We start from the raw sequence: 23,143 nt of genomic DNA, 5'->3' as shown, positions 1-23,143 counted from the left end.
CTCTCCTGAAGCCACTTACACTCTTGGAAAGCACTTTAATCCATGTGATTCCTTAGACTTAGTTTTAACACCAGTCTAAGAACTTCATTCAGAAAGATCCAACAATATCTTGTTATATTTGCCTGCACCCTGTACCAAACACAGTTCATTAGTCTTTGATTCTTTGAGATTAACTGGAAAAGTTTGGGCGCCCCAGTCAAATGACATGTTTTGCTGATTTTCAAATTAACACATCCTCTAAAGAGATGTTAGTTTACCATACTTTTTTTTTCAATATGTTAAACTCACAATTAAAGCATACACTAAAACATACAAAATAAAGTGCCAAAAGGCCATTTCTGCACAATGCTGTAGAAAAACTGCTTCAGATTCCCTGAAAAGAAACTTTTCAGTGGATGGTTCCAGTGGATGGAAACGAGAACCAGTATTGGAAATGAGACGCATGAGTGTGATGAACAATTTTAAAATTTAAAGAACCTCCACATAATATAAAAGTCCTTGGAAGAACAGTTAAATAAAAGTTTCTTCATACTCACAATTCACTTTTTCAAATGTGATTCTTGACGGAGCCAAAAGCATTTCTTCTTTAGCGTTGTTCAAAAAGTGCATCACTAAAATGTCCATTTTTATCACTTAATTTATCTTTTATCATTAAATTCAGCAGGTATTATTTGGGTGGTGGCTCATTCTCAGCACTGCAGTGATATTAACATAGGGCTGGCATTTTAATGTGTGTTGCACTGGTACGAGTGGATCAGACACAGCATGTGCTGCTGGAGTTTTTAAACACCTCATTGTCACTGCTGGACTGAGAATAGTCCACCAACCAAAACTATCCAGTCAGAAGTGTCCCTTGGGCAGCGTCAGATGAGCTACTGTCTCTGACTTTACAGCTAGAAGGTGGACCAAGAAGGCAGAAGAGTCTAATAGAGTGGACAGTGAGTGGACACAGTATTTAAAAATCCAGCAGCACTGCTGTGTCTGATCTACTTGTACAAGCACAACACACACTAACACACAACCACCAGTATTAGTGTCACTGCAGTGCTGAGAATGATCCACCACCCAAATAATACCTGCTCTGTGGTGGTCCTGTGGGGGTCCTGACCACTGAAGAACAGGGTAACAAAGTATGCAGAGAAACAGATGGACTACAATCTGTAACTGTAAAACTACAAAGTGCATCTGTATGGTAAGTGGAGCTGAAACAAGTAGGTGCACTTAATGAAGTGGCTGGTCCTATAATTGTAAAAGAACCATTGGAATGCACTAAGGGTTCTTCTCTATGATGGAACACCTGTTGCATAAGGTTCTTTAAAGAACGTTTTAAAATGGTTCTATATAGTACCAAAAAGGATGGTGCTATTGTTACAAATGTAGGTGTTAGATATAAACACAAGAATAAAACATAGAGAAAGAACGTATTATGCAGGATGTGCTACTCTAAACACCAGTAGACAGTTAAATGCATCACTGTAATGGGAGTATAGGAGTAATCCAGTAGGGCTACAGGTCAGCTGAAAGTGTGAGACTCAGTGTAAACATTTCTCTCACCGAGTGTCCAGACTGACTCTGCAGTCGTCCATTGACGACACCACTCTTAGAAGGATTAGCAGCGTAAACAGATGCCTATGAGAAAAGAAGCGCGTTTCAGGGAGATCACACATCTTCGTGGAATCCCCAACTTAATGGAATTAGTGTGATCTGCTCGGCATTATCGAGGGAGGCACTGGAGTGAGCTCTCAGAGGCGGGCTAAAGTCGGCGTGCTCCCCTCGTATCCAATGATCATGCGCGGAATCGCAGTGGAAACAGGGGCGTGTAGCTCATTTTCAGCACTGAGACTCTCTAATGAAGAGCGGAGACAGACAGCGATTCATTTCAGCACCGCGGACAGCGCAGCTCGCTCTCAGCAGCAGGCTTGACTGCAACAATAATAACTGCTGCTTTCAACTCTAGTGACTTCTAAACCAGAACAAGTCCAGGATTACAGTGATGAATCCAACAAACAAACAGATACAAAGAAGAAAACAGCCTTAACAATGTGAATTTGACATTGTGCTTCCAAGACAGAGCATCCAGTGCATTACGATGAAGGTGAGTATTGGCACAAATGGCCATTTTGTCAGTGAAAGAAATAAAGGAGCCAAAAAGGGTTCTTTGGAGCAAAGAACCACTTTTGTAACTTTTCATTGGATGATTTAAAAGAAACTTTCAGAATCTGTATTTTAGCAGGTAATGAATGTATCTAGTTTGATTCATTGAGCTCAAATCTGAAGATATCTAAAAAGTGTTTTATTAATGAATTGATTATTTTATCAGGTTCAAATCAGTATTTTGTTTAATTTACTTTTATTATTAACAAACATGACAAGATCCTAATTTGACTATGGATAAACATATGAAAATGATGTAATCAAATATATATATATAAATATTTGACAAATCACTATATATATATATATATATATATATATATATATATATATAGGGCAAATCTCTATACTAATCAAAGTTTGATTTTTTACTAGAACTGCACAACCAAGCTTAGAATCTTTTTTCCATCCCTTGTTTAATTGTCTAATTGTGGCTTCATTCTTTGATCCTCTCTTCTAGAACATTATACAACGGTTGATGGTTTGTCCAAGGCCATCCGCAGTAGGCGAGCACTGAGTTGGTGAAAGAAGCAAGAAGCTCCTCGAAATAATTAAGCAAAATAAGAGAGAGTCATGAACTCCCTGAACGTAACCAGTTTCAATATCACGGATGAGACTGGACACGCCTATCAGTACTCCTTTCCTGATGAGGACTCTTTGTACAAGGAGTACAAGCCAGTGCCCCGGGACCTTATACCACTCCCCAAAGCAGTGCTGTACCTGCTGATGGGTGCTTTAGTGGTGGTCGCAGTTGCTTATGCCATCGTGGGCCATCTGATCAAGGATCTCGCCAACGATGTAGTAGGTAAGAACGCATCTGCATTTTTATTAGAAGTGAAAGGCCTTTATTGCAAACATGACAGAAGTGACTGCAAATGTTGTTGACAAGTTTCTTAGCTCCTGCCAAAGTCAGGTCAAGTTTAAAGTCATGATCAAGATTAACATAAGATGTGGCCTGGAGTTCAAATGTCAGCTTCTACTGAAAGCAGTAGGCTTTGACTGGCTTTAACTCTATCCTTTTAATTTCATTGTAAAATGAATATTGCATTCATAAATAAAAAGTGAATGCTTAAAAAGTTCCCAAAGGCTCCTACCCTTTCAATAAAGATCCCTTTTTTGCAAAGAAGGAAGAAATAGTTTCTACCAGTGCACTCTTAAAAATAAAAGTTCCTGAACAGTTCTTGGCTTAGTATAGTTTCTAGAAAAAAACTGTGTATTACTCTAACATGGTTTACCTTACGGTAAAAAGGTTCTTCACACTCTTACAGCATTTGCCCTCTTAGCAAAAAGGGTTCTACCACCAAAAAAGGTTCTATAACATGTAACAATACCATTTTATTGCTGTAATACACTCTAAGTATATAAGTATAAAGGTGCCAGGGTTATTTGTATAGTCCCATAAAGAACCATATTTCTTTGGTTTCAATGGAACTATTTTTTGTAAGTAAGGTGTGCGTGAAGATCCTTTTTAAAGCTTAAAGAACGTCCACATGATGCAAATGTTCAGGTAAATTGGTAAAGAACATTTACATTATTTGAAGGTTTATTAAAGTTGTAAAAGGTTTTTCACACTCAGACATCTTCTTTACAGAAATATTTTTAGGGAAGCGGAAGTGATTCTTCTATAGCGGGGGTCACCGATCATGTCCACAAAGGGTCAGCGTGGCTGCATATTTTCATTCCAGTCAAGCAGAAGTACACCTGGTTCTACTTAATAAGTTTAAACAGTTTGTCTCAGTCTTCAAACAGCTGATTAGTTATATAAGCTGAGCTCCTGCTAGATTGGAATGAAAACCTGTAGCCACGCCAGCCTTTCGTGGATAAGATTGATGACCTTATTTCTGTGGCATCATGCAAAAAAAAAAAAAAAATTTGTGACACCTTTTTTGTTTGAGAACTAAACCATTGGTTACATGGTTCTTTAGGGCTGGGCGATATGGCCAAAAATATTGTGATACTTTACATTTTCATACTACACGATATGCATCACAGTTTTGATTTGGAGATTTGGTAGGTTAGAACAGAGAAAATTAAACATTTATTGCCACAAATGAAAATACTATAATAATAATAATAATAATAATAATAATAATAATAATAAACCTACAATTATAATGATTTTTCTAAAATATTTAACAAAATGCACTGCACTTAATCCATCTAAACAGGTCTATTTTTCCTTTTTTTGCAATTAAACATGCATTTAGTCAGTGTTCATTTAGCACAGATGATATGCATGATGTGCTCAGAAAAGCATATTGTGATATAATTTATCATGATAATGATAAAGTATCATATTGCCCACCCACTTTAAAGAATCATGTTTTCCATCATAGAGAAGAAGCATTAAACCATGCAAAGAGTCATTTATGCACTCAAATGATTTGAGTTGCCATGGTTCTGCCAAGAACCCTTAAAGAACCACTTTTTTTTTTTAAAGGTGTACAAAAAGTTCTCCCATTGTTAGGTTCATTAGGGAACCCAAAGTGGTTCTTCTATGGCATCACTCCATAGATCCCTTTTTGGCACCTTAATTTTTAAGAGCATAATTAACTTTCAAACATGATCAGGTAATCTCCTTTTCTTTTCCCTCAAGATTGTGTGCTTGGCCCAAATGAGGATGAAATGGACAAAGAGAATGACCTAAGGTGCATCTCCCCTCACCACCACATCCCTGCGGCACTGTCCCTGTCCCACTCCAATGCCTTCCATGTGTGGGATCAGGACGACGTAGTGATCCCCCTGCCTCCAGAGGACAGCCCCCAGACCAGCCCCCTGCTGCTGGCTGCCATCCCCTACATCCCCTCCTTCTTCCCACATTCAGGACACTCCCATATCCCCTCCTCTGCGAGCACCACCAACAGCATAGGGCTGCCCAACAGCCCCGGGCCGGCCACCTCCATTCCTCGGGACGTCTAATAGAGCACGGAATCATTATCGCTCGCGAATACTGTGCCTTTTCAAGTGTTGTATGATCACAGCTTGAACAGTGCACTAAAAGGGGGATTGGGAGCAGTCTCCAGCCAGAATGAGACGAGTGAATGGAAACCCAAAACTGCCTCAACTTGGAGGGTCCTGAGAGAAACATCATCTAAATCAAGAACCAAGAGGATAACTTGACTGAGAAACAGCAGATGCTGTGGTCCTTCAAAACTGACTGACAACATGCAAATCTTACCCATCAACGTAAGTGAAGGTATATAAAAAAAAAAGAATTTCAGTCACTTTGTCTTCAGAAGCTTTGTGCATACTCAGACCTCCTTTCTGCCAACTTTGAGGCAGGCCAAGGTCACTCTGGATAGCTGAAATTGGGTTGCTTGAGCTGGTGTATCGCTCATGTTTTTTTGCTGTTGTGTAAGATGATTTGTGAAAGCTGTGCTTCGTACAAGACTTGGTGACTTATCCCAAACTGAAGTGAGGATTAGCAAAAACGATTCGAGCCTTGTATTCTCAATGACTCAGCAAAATCAAACCTCCTTCCCCATGACAGGTTATGTAACTCCTTGAGTCTGACCTTTAAATTCCAGCACAAATGAAAATCCATCGGAGGCGTGGGTCTCTAAGAGGGTTTCATTTTACTGCACTTTGCCTCTTGCAGTCTGGAGCTCAGTATTTGGGAGTTCTAATCCTGTCAGAGCATGACGAAATGGGAAACCAAAAGGGGGAAACTGAAGACAGTGAAAAACGAAGATCCAAAATCAAATGAACTTGGCCAACTATGACAAGACTCTTGACGAAAGACAGGGAGCCTTTAGGATGAGGCCTTTAAGAATGGACAAACTTTTCCGGACATTGCCAATAGAAAAGTGCATCATCCTGTAGATAAATTTAGATTCTGGCTTTGAATTACAGCTATAGTCTCTGTAACATCACTGTATTAGAAAGTTTGAACATTTCTTCAAGTTGTGCCATTAAGCTCAAGTTGACTTAGTTGTTAAGCGCAATTTGAACTGGAAGCATCGCTTCACTCAATAAGCAAATGCTAACAATGCTGTTGCTGTTACGCTGGCTTAATGTTATTGTACCTTGTACAATATTCTGTATTTCTGGAACCCACTGCAAAATCATCTCATAATATAATAGGTTGGACACATCATATGGAAGTTATCGATTTCTTACTTTTATGTTTGCATTGGCACATCATTTGCACCCCATAACACAAATCTGCAAAAATGTCCTGTACTGCTTTATACAAACTACATGTACATGAAGCATTCATGGCATATTCATTAATAGTACAGTAACACTCCATTACAACTGCATAAACTTTCATTAAATACATTCGTTAATTAGTAATTCCTCCTGTTGAGGGAGTTTTTCCTTGCCACTGTCGGATTCTCTGTAAAGCTGCTTTGTGACAACATCTGTTGTAAAAGGCGCTATATAAATAAATTTGACTTGACTTGACTAATAAATGTATAATTCATGATATGATCATGAATACATTAAAATATACATTGCTTCTTTTCAGGGAACCAAAAGAATCTAGGCACGTAAGCAATTTTAAGGCTACCCATATTGATTATATCATTGATTCCTTAACAGAATAAAATAAAAAAAACATTCATGATCAATACATAAACAGAACAAATGAATGACCCTTCATATTCCTATACATCACATGAACTCTGGCCTGCATTTTTAGCTGGATACTAAGCCACTGGCCTCTTACCTTCTCTAAGACTTCACTAAAACAGCTACAAGGGCTTCATCTAGGAGCCACTGAACCAGATCAATAATGTAATTTTACTGTAATTTTACTATAGTTTATAATCCCTACAGGAATACTTCACATAGGAGTAGATATTGTGCATAAATTTTCTATAAATCAATAAATGAATGCTGAATGACAAACAATTCGAATAATAATAGAACATAATCTCTCTGTAGTAAACCTACCTTGAGCAAAGCATTGTAGGCTGTTTATTCCCCGAACAGATATTAATTTACTTATATAGTTCACACTGAACATACCTGAGTGTTTTCAATTCATAACATTATGTTCATTACTCCGTAATGAATTCCATTAATGGATGTTTCAAAATAATATGTAGTGTTACTGTTAATGAATATGCCATGAATACTTCATGTACATGTTTGTTTGAAGTATTATTAAATAGCTTTCTAGGTAACTGGTTTACTAACTGCCTGTGCTCTTGTTATGAACCGTTTCTGAAGCCTTGGCACTGAGAGAACTTTCCAGTCACTGTTCAGACCGGACCACGGGAAAGGTGGTTTAAAGATGTTACTTTCAGATGATGTGGGTGGGTTACTTTAACAGAAAGACTTAAGAAGTTACGACATGTCACTAAGTAAACACGACGAAGGCCTAATCCTTCACCGTCACAGAGGATTCCCTCAATCCCCAGCACTGATGACTGGCTCGCTGAAGGATTTGCGTGCCAATCAGTGACTCTCGTTTGGAAGTCAATGACCAGCCAAGCGCCCACATGGAACAGGAATTTGCTCAGATGAACTAAATAGCTTCCGGAAGAAATGGAAAGAAGTGCAGTCGTCATGTAGCCTATATGGAAAACATAAAAAGCTACTGTTATTTGCACTGACAAATTCAAAGGCTAACCCAGAGTAAAGCTTTTGGTACTACCTTCACTGACCAACGCTAAGGTGTAACAACATGGAAATGCAGGGCCAGAATAGTGAAAGCTAACAGTCACATACAGTACACTGTGCAAAAGCCTTAGACACCTATAAGCATACTAGAATAAATGCTTTGTATTAGATTAAAAAAAATACAAATAATACCAGGCTTCCTGGAGGAGTTGCTTGGAAATGATAAACTGAAAACAGGCACATTAATGTCAAAAGTACTGATTTTAGTTTGGAAAATAAGCAGAACATGCCTATTCCCCATTTAAACAGTTTTTTCCATATAATGTACTCAAGTGTCTATTAAGTATACCAATTCAATACTTTTTTTAAATATAATATTTTCAGGTGCTTGGGATTTTTGCATAGTACTGTATGTGAGAACCTCATGGTCTTTGTCCGAGTTAGATTTCTACCAACTAGAACAAACACTATGTATTGTACACACTGACATCTCTCAAACACAAATAAACACTGTCACGGACACACACTGAGCCTCCTCCTTCATCTGACCGTCTGACAGATTTAGAGGGTGACAGTTAAGCTCAGTGTCTTCACTGGAATTACACAAATAACCTGTAAGTAGTTGGGTCAACCTGCTGAGCGCCTGGAATTTCCATTCAGATCAAGAGAACATCTCGCACAAGCACACACACACACACACACACACACACACACACACACACACACGCCTGGTATGGAACTTCACTACAGTGGCTACATTTAATATTTATAAGAATATTTTATGAATGTTTAAAACATTTCTGTTCAGCTTTGGGGGGTGGGGGGGTGGGGGGGGCGCAACTGTTGATACCTGAAATTTAGCAAAAACCGACAAAACCTACCAAAAAAGAAAAATATTGTTCAGGAAAAATAACGCATTCATACAGAAAATTGGTGTGATGTCTCAGATTTCCCTCACACGCCTCTTACAACAGACATTAACAGCACCGTGGAGAGAGGGGGAGGCAAGAGCGTTTTTAACAGGAATAATAGGCCACCTTTCAGCTCTTACAGACCCTGCTGAAAAAACTGCACAGACCAGCATGCAGTCCATACTGGTCTAAACCAGCTTATGCTGGTCCAGTGATGGTCTTGCTGGTTGACCAGCATATCAGCATCCAAAACACATCATATATTGATTTAGCCACCTTGGGAGCCACAGCATTTCATGTCCATTTTACCATCTTGGTTGTAAATATGTCCCAATATGTGTTAATGTCCTAGTATAGGCTACCAAAACGAAAACGCAGACTTTACGTTACTCTGCTTTAAGCTTTAGCTTAGCTATAGCCTCTTTTCTCGCATCTCCGGCAGGACACTTCTCCACAGAAGTAGAACAGTTTCTAGTAAAAGTCTCAACATTTGACTTTTTATGAGGCTGAAGTCATCTTCTCATTCACAATTTCCCATTCCACCTTAAATGGTGCCTGAATGTAACTGCTGCACCATTTAAGGTGGAACAGGAAAATTCTAACAAGAAGCTGGCGAATGTGAAGCTGACTACAGCTTCTTGACTTTCTAGTGTTTGACAGTTTCTCATTGCAGATTAAATGTATCACGAAACCAGCTGAATGCTTATAAATGCAAATACGTCCATTCATCTCCAAATTATCGATGTTCCGTCTTAAATCTTTCTATTTGTCGTTTCGTTAGCCACTAGCCAGGCGAGACTGCGTTGCTATGGCGACCAGCAGTCTGTGTGCCAGTCTTCAGGGTTAAAGGTTGGTGAACTAGCAAATATTAGCTACATTAACTCATTAACTTTATTCCTTTATTTTACTACAAAGGAAGATTATTTTATTTTTTACCTAAAAAAACGAATCCTACTGTGGAGCCGCAATGGGGAAGCAGAGGAGCCGCATGTTGCCGAGCCCTGGTTTAGGTGGTGATCAGTATGTTAACGTCCATAACTAAAAAGCACCCAAAACAACATTTGCCAGCTTTGCTGGTGACCGGTTACGCTGATTTTTAGCAGCGGAGAGAGATGTCCAGAAAAGGCCACAGTCTTTTTAAATGCAAAGTGCTCAAACAGCAGTACGGCAGAGAACTAATGTGTAGTGATTGTGATAGGCCAATTTATCGATAAACCAAAACTGTGTAACATTTTTTTTTTTCAGGAAATGATGTAAATATGTAAAGCATTTTTATCGCTAATGCGATGAAAGCTCTTGGCCAGCAAAGATCACATTTTTTTATGCATTTTCATTTTATCACTTGTAATTTAGACAGAAATTTAGCTTGTGTTACCCTCTGCAGAAGAGCAAAACCAGATTTAACACACTGTTTAATCTGACACAGATCATTTCAAATATTTAATTTATCATTTCTACAGTCAGAATAATTCCCTTTAAGATGGTTCAGTTGCATTTTGAGTTGTGAAGATAAGCCAGAAGCATGAGAAGATGTTTTCTGTGATACACAACAGCAGAAAACCATTATATATAATGGCTTGGTCAGTAATAAATGAATCAGACTGTTGAAAGTCCCAACCGACAGGGTCATGTGAGAATATGAACTAAATTAGTGAGTTATAACAGCTCAGAAAACATGCAGATCTTTTGGTTCGAACAGTCCACCTGTATAAGGATAAAATATGACTATTTTATAGCCGCCAGTTCCAGCTAACCAAAAGCATGCCGTAACAATGGAAATACACCATCCTGCATAAAAAAGACAAGCATCCACCTCCAAAACATTTATCTCTCAACTCTATTGTCTTTCCATCATAGATGTCTGTCTGACCCTTTATCACTGAGACATGGACAGAGGACTTCAGTAGAGTGTGCGTTATTAGTGAGGCTTACACAGAGCATAACAATGTGGACCAATCCAGAATGCTTTGACGAATCCATGAGGTCTGAATATGAAAGGGTCCTGATGGGACAGGCTTTTTTTTATTTGGCTGCTAGCCTGCCTGTGAGGGTCCCTGAGTACAACTTAAGAGTCCAGGCGACACACCGGACTGTCATAAACCATCTGCAGGTTCACTTTGTGCCCCACTAGCTCACGGATGTTGTTGATGCCATACTTGATCATGGTGGGCCTGTGGGAGCAGGAAAGAGTGCAGACAGTAAGCTTTCATTTAACTTACACTAACACATAGTACTGACAGATATACAGTACTGCTCAAAAGTCAGAGACCACCCTTCATTTATTTAATTTCTAGTCAATTCATTTTTCTGGAGACATTTCTTAGGAGATTACATACAAAATAATTTACTTGCGTAAGGAAGCAGAAAGTCAAAGGAAAATTTGTGAAAAAACAAGCGTTGGAGCTGGAGTTAAAAGATGCAGAGTAAATGGGACTCCTAAAGACCTGGCAGACTGACCACCCTAGATTTCAGACCTCAGCATCACTGAATGTGTTTGGAATTACTTGGATTGCAAGAAGCAGGAAATGCAACCAATTTCTAAGACTGAACTTTGGAAGTGTGGAAAAAAAAAAATGAAAGCAAGCCTCCCAAAAAGTATAATAGCTGTAATAATGGCAAAGGCTAGCTGTACCAAATATTTTTAAAAAAAATGAAATGGCTTATAAATTATTGGGCAAGTAATAAGGTCAAAAACAGACAACAGTAACCTTGTGTGTCCTTCCATATATGTCAAAGCAATCACTACACTAAGCCCTTTAGAGTACACACCCCATCAATGCAAATGAAAAAACAAAGTTTATTACAGCTTTAAAGTAACTCCTAATCTACTGTAGGCCAAACAAATAAATTAAATAAGTAACTTGTCCTGGATTATCTTCCTATCATTTAAGTCAGCTATAAGCAAACATAATCCCAGCCTAAAGCATTTCAAAAAGTAGGGCAAACAGTAGGAGTGTGTGGGGCTGTGTGGAAACATGCACAGCTAGAAAGAACCAGATGTTATCCCGACCCCTGCCCGGCTGGCAGACGCAGGCAGAAGCAACACATTTTCTAGTGCTCTGATGACTTTTTGTATACCCAATGAATACTGGTCTAATGTTCAATAAATAACCAACGTATTTACCCAAAAGTTCTCCCTTTTCAATGTGTGCTGGACGGCCCTAATTTTGGTTAATGCTTAAATAAGCATTACCACCTTCATCAATCACAAGGTTGATGTGGTTTGTCTCACCCACACAGCTTTAACAAAAATGTGTTTCCCATGGTCTCTCAGAGTCAGAGAAACTTACTGCACAAAAACCAACAACCAAGCAAAACCTAACCAAGAAGAATAACTAGCTGGTGTCACACAGATATTTTTTACTATTTACTCTGTTCTCCCTTGAACTTTAAAACTGCAGGACTGGAGTTGAGAATCAGTCACTGCAATACCAATGGTTGCCAGAACTGGACATCCACTTACCGCTCTAAGGACAGCCCCCAGGCAATGACAGACACTCCCTCTGGCAAACCCATGGGCAGCAGCATCTCAGGCCTGAAAACCCCAGAGTTACCGACCTCCACCCATTTCCTCAGCCCTGAGAGAGAGTATGAGCACAATGGGAGCACAAGAACAATGGAAGGAAGAATGAACAAGCAAATGATGCAATTCTGAGATCAAGACTCAACTTGATTTTTAATGAGTTAAAGATATTGTAATCACATGGTAAAAAATATATGTACATCACACAGATGTTTAGATTTGATATTTTAGTATTTCAAACATTTACCATGATGTATTCATGTTACTTGAGAAAATAGGAAAGTTTAAGCGACGCTGGGCTGCTGTGATAAAATGTCAGTGTTTTACTAATTTTACTGTATTTTTAACCCACTACAAATACTGCTCTTTTCTCATAATGCTAATCTAGGTAGATCTAAAACCACCATTTATTTTACATTTTATGAATGTTAATGTATCAGCAGCTTTTATGTACATGAAAAAAAAAAAATCAGATATTTGCCAATCACAACTCCCGCATCAGTGCACTCTACTTCCGCTCATGCTTACCTTCATGATAACTGAACACTTCCATGCTGGGTTCAGTGTAAGGGTTGTAAGCAGGCTTGAAGCGCAATTTAGTGATTCCTGAAAAACAAGTAATACTAATAATAAACAACTTTGTACAGCATCATTCGAATATAAGTATACAGCTCCAACGTAGTTCATTTTGCTGAATAAAAAGCTTGGGACCTGACAGCTTACCTGAAAGCCAACACTGTGGCTAAACAAGTTCAACTGATATGAATTCTATGAATTTCTCCTTGATATTTAATGTGCAGCTAATCAGAGAGAAGGAAGGAAGGAGAGGAAACCTCACCCAGTTTTGTAAAGAACTGGTGTAGAACCCCCATTAGGTCACCCAGGGTAAGGCCATAGTCAGCCACCACACCCTCAATTTGGTGAAACTCAGCCAGGTGAGTGGCATCCAGGGTCTCGTTGCGGAACACTCTGTCTATAGAGAAGTACTTCACTGGTGTAAACTTTTCCTGAAAGAGGAGGAAAACAAATCAACATCTAAATTTCCCAACATGGAATGAGTGTTTTAGTAAGCTGTGGTGCACAATTCCATGAACAGTCGAGCCTGAGCAAAAGAAAGAATGGGAATGTTTGTGTTTACCTGCTGTGCTAGTTTGTAGAGCATGCGTGCGCTCACAGCTGTGGTGTGTGTGCGGAGGATGTTCTTCTGAGCTTCTTCAATCTTCCAGTCATACTTGTACCTGAACCAGACATAAAAAAAAAGAGTAAATATGTATGTTCTAATAAGGAGTGTTCATGCATGTCTGTGTGTGAGGCAAGTATCTCACCCCTGTGATCCATAACCTCCTTCAGAGTGGACCTTTTTCACCCTTTCCAGGTAGTCTGGGGGAAACTCATGAGCCAGTGCTGGATCTGAAACACGAGACAAACTTTAACACCTCAAACAAGTACCGAATTATCAAGTTATCAACTAGCAAATCGGGGTGCCTGATATTATTATCCTTAATGCAATCAAGTTTCTGCGATAAACACATTTTCTAGTGCTCTGATGACAGATCAGATTACCTAACACGCAGAGCGAGAGCAAAGCAAATACATTGGCGGTACGCAGCGATACAAGCCAAACAAGTGCATCCCTGTGCTGGGCTCGAACCCTGCTCTCCCACATACAGAGCAAGTTAGCATTCAGCTAAACAGGCAACTATAAAAACAAACACATGTACAGCTCAAAAACTACTCTTTCTTGAGATACTAGCCAGTAAAATACCTTATACATGACGACTATTCTCACTCTCAGTGTTGTGTGTAAAAGCAGTGACAGCTTCTGCATAGGAATTAAATTTCTTGTTTTTTTTTTTTATAAGCTTATATTAAAAAAAAGGTAACAATATATTTATTTGTTTTTGCGTTTAGGGAATGTCGACTGTTTTTCAGTCTTACACTGTGCAAAAAAAATGTGCTTGCAGTTCTGATATAAGCACCCACTGATATTTCATTATATTCATTTATTATATGTGGTGAAATGGTGATGCAATTATTTTTGCTATCTACTTAAATGAGAGGTTTGTTAGATTTCTGTTAATGTAGCAAAAAATTAGCTAGTCAGAGGCACATTATTTTACTCATAATTGATCACTTCTTAATCATCACTGTGATATGCTATAGTTTTATTAAATATCACATTTTATGTCCATGTCATGCAGCCCTATAGCAAATCCTCATCATCATTATTTAAACACAGTCAAAGAGGTTGAGGTTTCTTACCGGACAAGAAGAAAGTGTCGTGCTGGTCTCTAGCCGGATGCTGCTGGGGTTGGAAAAGAGAGTCAAAGTTCCAGAAAGAACTCTCAATAAAGTTATTGGTGGGCATCTCAGTGAACCTACAACAGGAGGCACACAGCAATTCTCTATGAGATTTCAAGAATATCAAAAAAGACCACAACAAGTAATGACCAAGAGGCCTGATAAATCAGACAACTGATGACTTGAACAGAGCTGGTGTAAAAAGTGTGACAAGGAAGCATTTGCTGCTGAAAATTCTAGTTTTCTCAAATTAACTGGAGAAAAAAAAGAAGAGCTCCTTGTTTGAAGGGCTGTGTTCGGGCTTCACCACATGCATCAGAAGATAAACCGTGTAGAATTAATAAGAGCTGTGAAAGGTGAAAGGAACTGACCCCATCTCCAGGAAGATCTGTCTGAACTGTGTCCGCACCTTCATCAGAGGGTGCAGGTGGCCCGAGTCTGGAGCCACGCCCATTGCCTCAAAGTTATAGGGCTTAAACTTCTTCTCCCTCCAGCTCCCACTGCAGCAAAGAGATATATGCATGTCAGACCTGAATTTCAGTTAAACCTTTAACACTGCTTCACATACAACCAAGAACAGCAGCTCCCACACTGAGAGCCTTATTTCACTTTTATGGACGGCGCTCGTGAGCTCGTAGGTTTGAGCAACAGCTGCAATCAAAAGCTGCCAAATGGTCCGTTGTGATATTAGAACTGGCGGTGTCTTTTTAATTTGACAAGTTAATGAACCAATCCAGCCATCAGGTTCTGGAACAGGCTGACCTGGACATGGCCATGGTCATCCCTGTACAGTGGCATCCTGGGTAAAGCTGAGTTCAGGGTACCCGCCGGCCAGGACAAACATGACGAGGCTGCAATTAGCCTAAATGTGAACAGACAATGAGCAGGTGTTTGTGGCAAAAACAGATGAATCCAAGTGAGAACCACTCTCACAAAGGATACAAAAACAAACCAAAAAAGAATAAGTAAATAAATAGACAAATAAAAAGGCAATTACACCAAAGTTTCTAAATGTCTACATAATGAAATGGTTAAAATGTAAACAGTGTCATTTACAGTGTTTTGATGTGAAATATGCCAGTCTAGAGAAACGTAAGAGTCAGAAATGCTCACAGTGGTGGTAATAAGAACTAGAATTGTTTATTACATGAAATGGTTACAAATGAACTGCCTGGTGTCTGAGACATTGTTTCATGAAAGTTTTGACTTAAAATATATTTTTAAAAATGGGGGAGGTACAAAACGGAGTTGTAAGGCAAAAATGATCTTCAAAGAAAACGTTCTTTTTGAATTTACCACTAATATTGATAATTTACCATTATCAATATTACATATAAAAAACCTCAGAACATGTTCAGGTTCACAGCTCATTTCGGATTGCAAATAAAATGGCTATGCCTGCACCGAAGACATCATGAACCCTGGCTCCTATCACCAGCATCCTAAAGAAATCCAGGTCATTTCTCTATAATTCATCATTCTATACCAAACTACTCCGAATTACTGTTTGAATTATGCCAAACATTTTTTCCCCTTTCATTACCGCCATTACCAAACATCGGACAGCTACTCCAATCAGTCCAGTATAGAATATCTTCAAATTACTTAGTAGTGCACCAAACAGCAAAACGCAAAGACAGTGAGGACAATACAAGCATCATTAAGTAATGAAGTTCATTCAAGACTTCACATCACAATAGCTGGGGTAAGCAGGGTAAGGGCTTGATATAATATGGGTGGTTAGTTTGTATTAAATTCTATGAAAATTAATTTCCATTAATCTGATGACATCCCCCGTTTAAAAAGTAATCAGCAGAAAGGATCTCATGCTATCGTAACAGCCTTGAACATGGTGGTGTAACAGGACCCTGTGAGTGTATGTGAAGTGGCGGCTCACCTGGCGATCATCTCTGGAGTGAGTTCTGTTTCCTGTTTGGTGATGGTGGTGCTGAAGTTGCTGCCCTTGGTGATCCAGTAGGACTTGACCGTACTGAAATCAACAAACAGGAAACATCACAAACATTTATCCTGAAAGCTGAAGCTGATTTCAATCAGTGTTTTCCTAAAATTTCAGATAACAATTTATTACTGAGAAACTCACTGAGAGCTCACACACTGTCCCATAGATTTAAAATGGAAACCGGAGCTCTAAGACTCCTATCACAATCAGCATACATTATCTGCCAAGATGTGGTTCATTTGGTTTGCCAGTGTCAAATATCCAGCTAAGAGCATGTTTAGGAAATTTTACAAGCTCCTGAAGTCTTTCCCTCATTCTATTTAAAATCATTCAGAATACCTACCGAAGGTGTATGTAAAAACTTGAAGTTTATGAAGTCACAGTAAATTACAGTACTATGCAAAAGCCAGAGACCACTCTTTATTTACTTAATTTCCAGACAAAATGGCCATTTACAAAAAACTACAAATAATATAATTTTTAAATACTTGTGTGTCCATTTTTGCTTTAATTACAGCTCAGATTCTTGTCAGAAGACTTGCTTTCAGTTTTTTACAAAAACCTCCAGGGATATTTTTCACACCTCCAAAGTTTAGTCTTAGAACTTAGTGGCATTTTCTGCTTCTCACAATCCAAGTTATCCTAAACACATTCAGTGATGTTGAGATCTGGACTCTGGGGTGGTCAGTCTATTGTTCTGAAAGCACCAGCAGCTTCTCTGATTTGATTTGCAAATTTCTTCTTTCAATCTATTTCCTTTTCTCAGTGAGGGCTTCTTGACAGCTACACATCCTTTCAGACTCATAGTGCTGAGTTTTCTCACAGTGGAAGGATGGACAGAAACACCTGTAAAGGTTTTCAGATCCGAAGCAAGAGTGGAGCTCGATTTTCTCAGATCTCTCAAAGACGAAAGCTTAAAGTACTGTTAATCTGATGGTGTAAATTCAGGTGGTCTACCAGATCTTGCAAGATTTTTAGGAGTCCCATTTTCTCCAGTTCTGGAAACTCCTGTTTTTTCATTTATTATATTATGCCTTTCCCTTCCTGGATTATTTTATATTTAATCCCCTCAGAAAAATATCCTGATAATGACTAACTAATAAATATTTAATGGCTGCTTTGACCAGAAATTAAATAAATGAAGGGTGGTCTCTGGCTTTTGCACAGTACTGTATCTAAACTCTGTATGAAACCTATGAGATCATCAACGTTAAAGCCAATCCTCAGAGAGTTCATAACACACGCTAAGAACAGGAAAACCCAAATGCTTCCAATAAACATCAGAAAATGTCCAGCTAAGTCTCCTAATCCTAATGCTGCACATCAGACAGCGCATTCAAAGCTCAATCCTCATTCCTTTGAGAGGGGTTTAGCTCAAAGACAGAGCACTGATGTAAGACAGCGATCAGTTATCATGTGAACAAACTGGATCTAAAGAGCAATCGGCTAGGCTACATGTCTGAACGCTCACGGCCCCTAATGTGCACGACGCCACATCCATTTGTGATATTAAAAAATGATTCACTAATGCCGGCCAAAGCTCCTCAGCTGGAGCCCAGCCATTTAGGCCACACCTACACACACAATGGCATTTACTATGGCAGGTAGGGCCGGGCCATCTCTACTGTGCCCTTATAATGAATACAAACATTGCTGCTCTTTTAAAGCTAAAGAAACTCACACTAGAAATAAGGATGCGTGCAACAGCCACAGAATCAAGAGGCTAAGCTAAAGCACAGTGTAACCCATTTGTAAATTGCTGCAAAGGTTAAAAAGTACAATCAGATTACATAACGTTCTTTTTTGTAGTACATTAAATCTCATTTGTTTTTATCTTAATGCCACTTGATCCAAATGACTTGGCTATTGCTGAAATCTCTTTTGCACACAGTTCCAAAAGCAAAAGGAGAGGCTTAATGCAGCGAAGGCTTAAAGATTTCTGATTGACAAAATATTTATAAATGTGATGTTTACATTCTGAGAGGTCCAGACTTATCATACAAGTCATGTACAACAAGCATGCTGGTCTCTACAGCAACAGACACCTTTGTTTTTCAGTAACGGATTGTATATATACGTTCATTTTATTATATTTTATTATATACAAAAGATTATTAATATTTTAATAATATTCAATTAAATTGCCTACAGAGGCTATTGCATAATACCACCAACAAAAGCAACAATGTCAACAGCAGCATCTCTTACTGTAAAACAACTTAGAAATCCCTCATCAATTATTTTTGTTCCAATTATTTTTCGTGGGGTTTTTGTTCTTACTTTTTCTAGAATCTCAATACTTAATGAATGATACGTCTAGACAAATGGAGTTGTCTATAGCATTATATCACATTCTGGAGGAAACTATTGAGCAAATTTACACATAACAAACATAATCCTTTGCAAACAGGTGGGATTCAGTATGCCCATGGACATTCTTTAGGACAGTTTTCTGAATTTGAGCCTTTGCTGAATACGATGTGGCCCACACAAACACAGAAATGCACAGAATTGTGCAGACGCTTTGAACTGAATTGCGTGTGTGCATTGTGTACTAAAAAAGGTTGAGTGCCATTTAAACTAGCAAAAGGCATTTAGTGCCACCTGCTGGCCGTAGGATGTAAAAACATAGCAAAGACAAAGTAAAACATGACACTGTCAGCACTACACTCCTTTGCAATCAGATCCCAAATGCATAAACTTTCCACAATAAGCACCACAGCCACTGGAAATGATCAATGTTTGCTTAATAATATGAAGGAGTGGAGATATATTCAATGGTTTTGATTTAATTTTGCTTTAGATTAGAGGTGCATAACTCTGGAGGGTCGGTGTCCTGCCCAGTTTGGTGATTACCCTCGCAGTTCCCCTACTCAAACACACCTGATTCAACCCACAATTCAACTTAACTCTTGCTAAATGCATGTTTTAGTGGCTGTGTTTGAGTAGGAGAATCACCAAACTGTGCTACACTCAAAAAATGAAATATTGGATTTACTTTAAAATGTTGCTTCCAAGTAACACGTTCACACAACTGTGTTAAGTAGTTAAGATATTTGATTAATATGTGCTTCACAACTTCAAGTAAATATTATTTTATTTTATTATATAACATTACTGATTATCTTTAAGTATTAAATGAATATATAAAATAGTATAAAATGAAATGTTGGATTTATTTAAAAATGTCAAGTGGTCCTATGCAACTGTATTAAGTAGCGTTTAAGATGCTAAGTTGAGTGATATGCACTAAATTAAGTTGAAAAGAACATAAATTTATTAGGTTTAAGTTAATGTACATAATTTCATTGAATTATTACTTTGCAACTGAGCTGTTGTAGAATCACGCTCAGCAGGTTACATGGGAACTTACAGCTAACAACAAAATGGCTAGACTGTTAACTGCGGAGCCCAGGGGAAAAACAACACAAGAAGGGTGAGTTAAACAAGTAAAACAAAATGCAAATAGAGGATACCAGGAGCCAATGGGAAAGACACTGAGTTTTACTCAACTAGATTACACTGACCAAACAAACAAACACTTATGAACTAAATCTGAGAACTCACTTAATTTCACTGCAACAACTCAAATGACTCAGTTTCTCTAACTTGCATGCTTCTGATAAGTAATATAAATCAAACTGATTAAAACCAACAACAGAGCGATTTATTTTTTTTTTTTCAAGCTTAGACACCAACCCTCCAAGACCAGAGATGAGCATCCCTGCTTTAGATAATGTTCCAAAAGTCTCCCAGAAAACATTTCTATTAAAGATGCTGGTTTCAAAGCTACAATAACCAGCTGTAAAACAACAAATGCACTTCTTACACTTCTGTGAGAAGTTTTCGTTTCTTCAGCTCATTCTTCTCCTTCTCCTCCAGCTGAGAAGACTGGCCGTTCTTCACCTGCTGCAGCTTCTCCCTCACAGTGTCCTCAATGCTGTTCACCTGCAGGACAGCAACGGTAAAACACTGGCAAATGTGTCTCAATGACCATAAGACTGAGAATTCGAGTTGGATTAGGTGCGTCTTCAATTTACTTGAACTGTATATTAATGCAGAAACCCACCATTCTGAAAACACGAGGTCCTCCTTCATGACCTTTATCCAGACGAATCCATTTGTTGGACATGGCCTTACTGAAGCCCACTTTACCACTGGGAAGTTTCTAGAGGACAAGAAGCACATTTAAGTTACAAGCACTTAAAAGGGGATTCCAGCCTAGAACTAGCATTAAATATGTTATTTGTCACATTATGTAGTATTCTGAGGTGCAGAATCTCTGAGGTGCAGCACTGTCTCTCTCAGCCTTTCATCAGTTTGACAGGGTTCATGTTTTATATCTTTCCTGCGTTTCCCTCCATCAGTGTTCCCTCACTACAGTACCCAGCAGCATTGTGTAAATGTGTTTTACAACACTGGGAACTCCCTCAACACTGAGCATACCATGGTCATCGCCAGAATTTAAAGAACAATGAACAACTGCATGTTTCATTAGAAAGAGAACATAATCAGTCCTGTTTAACCGAATTTAATGCAGTGCACTATGTGAAATGATTAAATACCAATCATTATATTCAAAGTTTTTAAATGTGGCACTAGTGGCACATTTTGTCACTGTCAAAATATTGTGATATGTATAGTGTATCATAAAAATGTTTGAGTATTTTGATGCTATTTCTTCCATATCACCCAGCCCTATATTGTGGCATCACAGTTGGAGAACGTGAAGTAGGCACATTTACAACAGATGTAGCAATGCTTAATTTTTTCATTTTCATACACAAATGTTATTTATTTTTTGAATTGATTCTTTGATAAGATTACTTTCATTCATTACTTCTGAACCGTACTTACTTAAGCATGTTTCAGACATTTTTGAATCAGGACCTTGAATCCAGTTTCCAGTCCTGGATTTGGTAATTGCTGGTAGGCGTCAAATAAGTTACGTCAATAGTTTGATTACAAAATTTAGAACCAAAACTGGATTCACGGTCCTGATATGAAGCCCTTTGGTATAAATGTAATCAATGGATATAAGAACTTTTACTTTAGCATACATTACTAATTTAACTGTACTAATATACCTCACATCTTTAACAGGGCCAATAAGCCTTTTGGAAAGATCTGAGAATCCCAGGGTGGAAGAGGCTGAATGCTCCCCAAGCTTTTCAGAATCATAGTCAACTAAACCTAGATAGCCCAGCTCAGAGAGCCAATTACAGATGTCACGACTGCTTAAACAAGCTTTTCCTCTTTCTCACCATGAGCTCGCTCTGGGGCAGACCCTCTTCTGGGATGGCGTTAAAAACTCTGGCCTCATGGCTTCCCTGCTCAAGTATCTCACTTCCCTCTCCAGTCACTTCCCAGTGCTTGGAAGAACGCTGTGTCGCCTCTATAACCTGTGGACATCAGATAAAGAGATAAGCTAGATGCGATGGTCAGGTTATTGCAGTCACAAAACATAACAGTATACACACATTCGCTCCTCCCATCCCTCATCCACAGGGAGGATCTGTGGAGCTTCAGTGAGCTCAGGTACTGATGCTGGATCAGAGACTCATGTGCAGCGGCTCCTGAGTGTCCCACTCTACTGACAATGATATGAAGACTACAGCTGTGTGTGCGCAACTAAACGCCTTTGTCAGAATTAATGGATTTTACTGAATAGAAAGGCTGTCTGGACACTTTTGGGCACATAGTACACGTCAATGTAAATAACATTCGACATTTCAGCTATCATACTGACGCCACTGAAGATGACTTGTAAATCTGCTTAAAACACAAACCGCCGTCATTCATTCAGCAGCAAACACTTTTCACAATTCGCAGTTAACACCGTGTCTGTTACAGATATCCAGTGTCCAGTATCCTTCACGTACAGACCGCACACTGCCCATATTTTTATGAATTAAAGCTTATTTCCTCCAACAGCGCGCAGCGGATGAATCACATTTGCGCTGCTGTTGCATCAGTCCACCCGGAGCGAGTGAGCTCCAGTTAGCCTAGCATCTCCCTTCAGAGCCGGAGGGAGAACTCACCTCTCCGAGGGCCTGCAGGCTCTTTACGGCCCCGACGACCACTTGGTGGTCCACGCTGAGACTACCGGCCACATCCTGACTGTCAACGCCGCCGTCTACCTTCTCCACAAGCCGTAAAACCGACTCTAACAGCCCGCTGTCCGCCATGCTCAGCGCTGCTCGCCTTGCTGAAAGAAAGCGGAAGTGACGTCTGTGGCGCTGACTACCCTAAACAGCACTGTAGAAGGGCAACGACGACCGCAGTCATTTACCGTAAGTTTCTGTGTTACCAACAACCAGAGAAGAGCGACGCTACCACATTTTTTCCATGTTATACCCAGTAATACCAAAGCTAGTATTCTGATACTTCTATCTGTAGGGTGGGGTAGCAGGATTCTTCTTGCATTATTAGGCTATCAAACAAGCTGACATGTATACTGACTACTGGCCCTAAGGTGACAATGTGCTTGTTTTGTAAATAAAGCATGGACACAAATTAATATACTCAGACCACAATTTACAATATTGTAGCGCCAACGAGAAAGATGGGGAAAACATTGCAGTTTAAAGGATAATGCTCTTTTATTGAGCAGGTGGCAAAAACCGCCACTCAGCGCTATCTGATGCCCTCAGGAAGCAGGGAGGTTACTTCCAACCACACAACTCTCCTTTATACTAGGAACTTACCCAACTACCCCACAAC

The 23,143-nt window shown here is 39.1% G+C and overlaps 1 protein-coding gene across 1 annotated transcript; it reads right to left on the bottom strand.

Moving 5' to 3' along the window:
• Window positions 1–10,062: 10,062 nt before the first annotated feature.
• farsa (phenylalanyl-tRNA synthetase subunit alpha) lies at window positions 10,063–22,639 on the bottom strand. Its single transcript, XM_036589972.1, has 13 exons — window positions 22,462–22,639; window positions 21,685–21,822; window positions 20,490–20,588; window positions 20,250–20,368; window positions 16,358–16,450; window positions 14,832–14,960; window positions 14,422–14,537; window positions 13,485–13,569; window positions 13,298–13,397; window positions 12,998–13,166; window positions 12,688–12,765; window positions 12,100–12,214; window positions 10,063–10,807 (listed from the first exon to the last, which is right to left on the bottom strand). The coding sequence occupies exons 1-13, from the start codon at window positions 22,606–22,608 to the stop codon at window positions 10,702–10,704; spliced, it is 1,494 nt and encodes a 497-aa protein (XP_036445865.1). The 5' UTR covers window positions 22,609–22,639; the 3' UTR covers window positions 10,063–10,701.
• Between the last annotated feature and the right edge of the window lie 504 nt (window positions 22,640–23,143).

Source organism: Colossoma macropomum, unplaced genomic scaffold (genome assembly GCF_904425465.1).
Source record: "Colossoma macropomum unplaced genomic scaffold, Colossoma_macropomum, whole genome shotgun sequence".
NCBI lineage: Eukaryota > Metazoa > Chordata > Actinopteri > Characiformes > Serrasalmidae > Colossoma > Colossoma macropomum.
Note: the sequence above shows the minus strand (reverse complement) of the source record. Positions and strands in the feature narration are given on the sequence as shown.

Coding starts and splice junctions, on each gene's coding strand:
- farsa (XM_036589972.1), bottom strand. CDS start 22,608: ATGGCGGACAGCGGGCTGTTAGAGTCGGTTTTACGGCTTGTGGAGAAG. Junction 12,766..12,997: donor CCAGTTCTTTACAAAACTGG/GTGAGGTTTCCT, acceptor CTTGTTTTTCAG/GAATCACTAAATTGCGCTTC. Junction 12,215..12,687: donor AGTGTTCAGTTATCATGAAG/GTAAGCATGAGC, acceptor ACTCTCTCTCAG/GGCTGAGGAAATGGGTGGAG.